Raw genomic sequence first — 7,183 nt, forward strand, 5'->3', positions numbered from 1 at the left:
AGAGACGGGCACCACCTTGTAGCTAGCGCTCTTGATGACCAGATGACCCTTCTCAAAGAGGTCAAGGGTCAGTTTGAGGTACAGGTACGAGCCCTGGCTGCGGGAGATGAGGTGGGAGCTGACTTTGCCCACGATGATGGGGTCTGCTTTGCCGCTGAGGGAGATGTTGTTGAGGATGTTCTGGCTGCCGTTGATGCGGTGCTGGATGTAGGCGTTTAGGTCCGTCCCGATCTCCTTCCTTTCTGGGAACTCATCCAGGCTGATCTTGGAGAAGGGCAGCAGACTGGTGATCTCCTGAAAAGACAAGATGGAAATGTCATGAAATGCATCCAAAACCTTTCCCAGTAGATTTCTCTGAGGAGGATAATGTTGATTTTCTGCCTGATGAAGTTTTGAATTCAGTTCAGTTCATTTTTCTCCCATGTACAAGTATTTTTAAGTAGGTATTAAAATTAAAACCTAAGTAAATTACACTTTATTTTAAGGTGTCCTTGTTACAGTGTAATTATACATTTAAGTACCGAGTAATATTAATTAACTACATGTACTTACTATAAGGTTAGGGTTAGTTGCATGTAATTATGCATAATTTATAGTTATTATAATAGTAAGTACATGTAACGTGTAACAAGAACACATTAAAATAAAGTGTTACCCTAATTATTAAAGTATTAAGTATTACAATATTAAAATATTGACCATATTACTTGTCAAAAAGAATAATGTATTTATTCATTTTTGTTCTTCATTTTATTTTATTATTTCACTGAGCAGCTCTCATGAAAAATAATATTTAAAACAGTAACATAATCATACTTAATAAATATTATTATTTTTATTTCAAAGAAAATTCTGCATAAAAACATTAAATAACATGACACCAATGACATTTAAATGAAAAAAAAAAAAACTAAATTACAACATGGCATGAAAATTGCCATGCGAGCCTCTTCTTACTGTGAACTTTTAACTTTTTGTAATTTAAAAATATGTTAAAACACTGATAACACCAGTGACAACAAATTATATTATTATTTTAAGAATCAATAATATTAATATTTTTTTATTATATTACTATATTATTATATTAATAATATTATTAATAATTTGTTTTCATTTGCTCAGTTGTTAGATCTAATGCTTAAAAAAATAAACAAATAAATAAGTGTACAAGTCACAGAAATGGTGTACCAGAAGAAGGGGACATATTTGACTAAAATAAATAAATAAAGAAATAAATAAATAAATAAATAAAGTGCAGAAAAAAGTAAGCCTAAGAGAGTAAGCCTATTTAATTATTCAATAAATTGTCATGTTATAAAATAATGTATTTTATAAAATACAAAATAAATAATAAATAAAATGAAATGAAACAAAACAAAAATAAATAAAAAAATAAAATAATCGATTTAGTTTCATGATTATTCAAAATGTTTTACATCATTAAATACTGTCATTAGGGCTGCACAACAAATCATATGCGATTGTCATGCGCATCTCGTCAATAAAGCCGGTTCTGTGATTAGTAGTAATATCGCGTTCATAATCGAATGCGATTAATCTGCGATTATAGATGGAGATAGATGCTTTATTTGTCATTTCTATATGTTGCATAGAAATGAAATTGTGTTTCACACGTCCACAGCTTACAGTTCAGTGCATTATAAAAACATAGATATTTTAGTAAAAATTATTTAGAAATACTAAAACATAAATATTCTAGTAAAATTATTTAAAGTACTCTAAATGTGTTAAAAAAATTAACCACAATAAAATCACAAACTCTGATTTAGTAGCCTGATTGCTGTAGGAAGAAAGCTATTTAACAGCCGAGTTTTTATGCTGCGGTATCTTTTTCCTGACTGCATCAATGTAAACAATCCATAAAATGGATGTGTGCAGTCCTTCAGGATGCCACCAGCTCTCCGCACACAGCGCTCTGTGTAGATTTCCTGTAGCTGTGGCAATGAGACACCAATAATTTTCTCTGCTGTTCTCACAATCCGGCTGAGATTGTGTCTCTCCTCCACTATACAGCTGCCGAACCAGGACGAGATACAATAGGTCAGCAGGCTCTCAACTGTCCCTCTGTAAAACAGGGTCATGGCTGGGATGGAAAGTTCCACCTTCTTCAGCCTGCGAAGAAAGTGAAGGCGTTGTTGGGCCTTCTTGATGACAGCTGAAGTGTTGTCTCTGGTAGTCAGCTTGTCTGTCAGATGGATCCCCAGAAACTTGGTGCTTTGGACCCTCTCCACCTCAGAGCTGATGAGAGTCGTCTCTCTGTCAGAAAGTTCATAATCCACCTACACACTCCTGAATCCAGACCTAGCAGCAACAACTTTTTCACCAGTTGTTGAGGCAAGATTGTATTAAATGCTGAGCTGAAGTCAATTAGTAAGATCCTGGCGTAGGTGTTCTTGTTCTCCAGGTGTGTCAGTGTGAGGTGGAGCAATGTGGGGATTGCGAGCGGTTTGCTCTATACGCGAACTGAAGCGGGTTTTTGGGAGTGGCATAATAACGGAGCTTTTTAGACAGGTGGGTACACTGGCCTGGCTGAGAGAGATGTTAAATATATCACAAAAAACATCCTTTAATTGCTCTGCACACCCTTTTAGCACACAACCTGGGATATGGTCAGGCCCAGCAGCCTTCCGTGAGTTGATCTTAGTAAAGACCCTCTTGACACGGTCTACTGTCAGCTGCAGTGCCTGGTGAACAGAAGACTGTTCCTGCAACCTCAAACCGAGAAAAAAATTAATTGAGGTCATCAGGAAGAGAGGGGTCATTGTCATTGTCATTGTCCATTGCCTTTGCTGTAGGCTTACGGCCAGTGGCCACTTGAAAACCCTGCCATAAGCACCTTGTGTCCTTGAACTGAGTGGACAACTTTATCCCAAAGGCCTTTTTTGCCTGGCGAATGCCTTTTTTCAGGTTGGTCCTTGCTCTTGCATACCCTACTGTGTCACCAGATCTGAATGCAGCCTCAGTAAGGCGCAAACTTCACCTGTCAGCCACGGCTTATTGGTAGAGTACACCTTGATAGATTTTTTAACAGTCACATCATCAATGCACTTGTTTATAAAACCCAGCACAGCTTCTGTGTATTCCTCCAGGTCTATACAGTCACCAGATGTTGCAGCATCCTTAAAGATGCTCCACTGTGTGCATTCAAAGCAACCTTGTAAAGATGGAATGGCCTCCTGTGGCCATACTCTGATTTCCTTTACTGTGGGTGGCGCTGTTATGAACGCGATATTGCGTAGCTTGTCAGTGAACTACGGCTCTGTGTATTAAATGCCGCTGTCATCAAATTTCAATAATGACATTTTTACAGATAACACATCAGTATGTTTGATAGAAAGACAGGAGGGATGCAGGAAGTCATCGGACCAGAATGCACCTGCACATGCACTCTTGATAGACACTGGTTTCTCCAGACATCATGTCACTGACAAACACTTAAAGGCTTTTCCTTTACAATCACACACACACACACACAATTATCAAGGTCCACAAGGTCAACTAGAAGACTGGTTAAACACAGTCACTCACACACACACACACACACACATCCCTACAAATCAATAGGGCCAATAATCCCGCTCATATTGCAGCAATAACAGCACCGCAGTGGAGAGAGAGAGAGAAACACAATGAATTTTACATCACACAGGAGCCTCATATCCAGCCACCACACGCTGATGAGAAACCACGCTCCTGATACCTGAAGAAACGGCTGCGGTGCATCAGACAGTCATCATCACACACAAATCAACAGATGAAATCACACCAGAAACCTGCCAAAATACCTAGTTCAAATGATCAAGGCATGTTTCTCACACATTATATTTAATCATTCTCATTCATATGCACCAATATTTACCTACATATATTTTCACCCTATAAAACCTACTGTATCATGATGCTGAAAAATCTACTACATGCCTTCTGTCGATTGATAGTTTTACTTTTTTAACAAGATTAATTGTACAAACATCCACCTTCAGCTCGTGCTTCACGTGTCTTTTCGCTGTGAACTTTTATATTATTAGTAATATTTCAAGATGAACACTTACTGGACTGAAGCGGCTTCGGTTTACATGATTATCCATACATCATTTACTAGAAAAATCATGTTCAAATGTGAGCATCAAATATGATCATCAGGCTTTTGAGGAACGTTTATTTGTTCATCTTTCAATCATCATTTTATTGCATTGCATTATATGTTTTGATCACTGAAATATCATCTTACTAAGACATATTATTTATTTATTTCACAAAAAATAGAAAGCAGCTTATTAAGATACATAAACAACTAGTGTTGTCAAAAGACCCGGTATTTCGGTACCAAGTCGGTACTAAAAAAATGAAAACGTTACGGTACCAGGTTTCTTTAAGTACCGGTGGTACCGAGTACCCGGTCAACCCGGTTCTTGATGCGCTATCCTCTTCCAGTGTTGCCAAGTCCGCGGTTTTCCCGCAGAATTGGGCTGCTTTAACACTGTTGCCGCGGGTTGTTTTTCATGTCCGCGTGTTGAAAAACGACCCCACTAACGTGATATTTAGCCCCTGGAATGCGAATTTTACCAGGGGAACCCCGCCAAAACATGCGTATTTTATCGATTGAAATAAACATCGCCGTTAGCGTATACGTAGTTAATCGTTAGCATAAGCGCGGCCAACGCTAATATAATGAGCATTAGAATTCATTTTGTTCATTTTGTTCAAAATGATTTCTTTGTTAACTATTTAATGCTCCTATAACTTTTATTACTGTAAAAAACAGGAGGACATAATGGTATTTACTATTTTTACACACCAGAGGCTTTTAAATGAACTGTGTAACCAAAATATGCGTGTTAGAGAATGTACAAATGTATGTTAACAGTGTTTATATCATATCAGTCCGTCAGAAAAAGTTGTTTTTTAAACCTAATCTTATAAACTAAACAAACATTTTTAAACTAAGTGATGTTTTCCCAGCTAAGCAGGTTATACGTATTTAAGATATGACAATGGTGAAAACTTTTTATTTTTAATCAAAAATTTTAAGTGCTCGTTTGTACAATAATTCCAATGGTTTTAGAACTATAACTTGTGTATTAGACCAACTTGTCAGACGATAAGTAATATGAGTATCATTGGAGATACAGAGTGACGACTGATAGATTTTATGTAAATATCTGCTGTACTGTTATAAAGATTGCATTGATTTACATTACAAAGCATCAGAATTTCCATCTTACCTTCTGGCCATATAAATATTGCATATTTTTGCTCACTTTGGGCCTCTGAATAAAACTGAGGAGCTTTTTCCTCCATATTCTCACTATATGAGCCATAAAATCCTGATGTGCCAAATATGACACTCAAAAAAAAAATGCAAATTTTTTATACATACATTTTGTCTAATGGTTCACTAAACTGTTCCTTTAAAAAAAATTTTTTCAGACTATTATTTCATAAGTCAGGCTTTACAGTGTTAGTACATCAAATGCATAACTGAATCAGAGTTCTGAATCGATTCAGTGAAACAGACAGTTTGAACTGATTCACTGAAATGAATCAAACATAGCAACTTTAACACTATTTTTGCTTCTGAAGTTTAAATGATAAACTCTATTACAACATCTCCGTCCAAACCTCAAAGGTAAAACTTGCCACAGCAAATCAGTTCAGGAAGCAAATAACCAGTTCAGCTAGAGAGTGTCGTTTAGGAAGGAAATATTGCTCAAGCTCAGCAGACAGACGAACGTCTCTCTCAAGTGTCTGTCACCGTCCTCTGAGAAACTCTTTCAGCCCCAGCTCGCCTTAGAGAGGCTCTGCTGAATGTGCACTGAATCATGGGTAAACCTTGAGAAACACTCCACCCGAGACTGAGAGGAGACAACATTTAAATCAAAACCTCACTGTCACATTAAGACAGGTGCACTGAATATGCAATATATGTGTGATGATTTTGCTAGCAGTGTAAGATAAAGCAGATTGTGAAAATTAGGATGAGTTTAATGCACATTTTTAGTCATTTAACTAGACTCATGATAAGAGTGTTCAGAGAGAAAGGCTCTGATTTTAACTTCAGCAGCAAAACCTTTGGTGTTCAAACTGTCTTTTTCAGTGTACTGCAATGTGATTAAACGATTCAATTGCATAATCACTCAAATATTCAATATCAGGTCTTATGTATATATTTTACATAATTGTAAATATATTTTTCATATATTAAAATGTTTGAATGACATATACTACAACATTTTTAAAGTTTCTCCAGCTCATTAAGACTGCATTTATTTGATAAAAAATACAGTAAAAACTGGAATATTATGAAAAATTATTAGAATTTAAAATGTTTTCTATTTGAAATTTTATTCCTTTGATCAAAGCTGAATTTTCAGCATCATTACTCCAGTCTTCAGTGTCACATGATACTTCAGAAATCATTCTAATATGCTGATTTGCTGCTCAAGAAACATTTCTGATTATTATCAATGTTGAAAACAGTTGTGCTGCTTCATATTTTTGTGGAAACTGTGATATATTTTATTTTTCAGGATTCTTTGATGAATCGAAAGTTGAAAAGAACAGCATTTATTTGTAACAGAAATCTTTTGCAACCTTATAAATGTCTGTACTGTCACTTTTGATCAATTTAATGCATCCTTGCTGAATAAAAGTATTAATTTCTTTCAAAACAAATAAAAACTTACTGACCCCAAACTTTTGAAAGTAGTGTAGGTAAATATTGTTTATTAGTATTGTAATATTGTAATTGCAATTAATAATTAATATTGTAATTAAATATGAATCTTCCTTGTGTTCATTTAGTGAAAATAACACATGCCTTGACTATTTTAACTACAGCAGTTTTTACTGTATTTTACTTCTTAAACATGTTAAATTACTAGTCTACAGTGGCATACTGGATATATAAAAATGTGCATTTTAAATAATTTCAGAGCAAATACATAAATCTCAAGATATACAACAAATATTGTCAAAAGGGTGAAAAATATTGCAAAGTCCTATTGAGTGCCAGACTAGCTCTCCTCACTTATAGTGACAGCTAAAGCAGAACGCATTAGGAGGCTTTCATAAGTACAAAAACACACATTTGCGCTCATGCGTGCACACGCACACGCACACACACACACACACACACACACACACACACACACACACA

The 7,183-nt window shown here is 35.7% G+C and overlaps 1 protein-coding gene across 2 annotated transcripts in view; it reads right to left on the bottom strand.

Moving 5' to 3' along the window:
• The window catches only part of LOC107663891 (protein TANC1-like), a 234,819-nt gene that overhangs the window by 42,139 nt on the left and 185,497 nt on the right, over positions 1–7,183 (bottom strand). The window contains exon 12 of one of the 2 annotated variants that reach the window (XM_016454294.1): positions 13–294. In XM_016454294.1, coding sequence (XP_016309780.1) covers positions 13–294 — 282 coding nt within the window. The remainder of the gene's footprint in view (positions 1–12; positions 295–7,183) is intronic. The other variant, XM_016454302.1, reaches the window with a different exon arrangement.

This window comes from Sinocyclocheilus anshuiensis, unplaced genomic scaffold (genome assembly GCF_001515605.1).
Source record: "Sinocyclocheilus anshuiensis isolate Anshui unplaced genomic scaffold, SAMN03320099.WGS_v1.1 scaffold81, whole genome shotgun sequence".
In the NCBI taxonomy this organism is placed as follows: Eukaryota; Metazoa; Chordata; class Actinopteri; order Cypriniformes; family Cyprinidae; genus Sinocyclocheilus; species Sinocyclocheilus anshuiensis.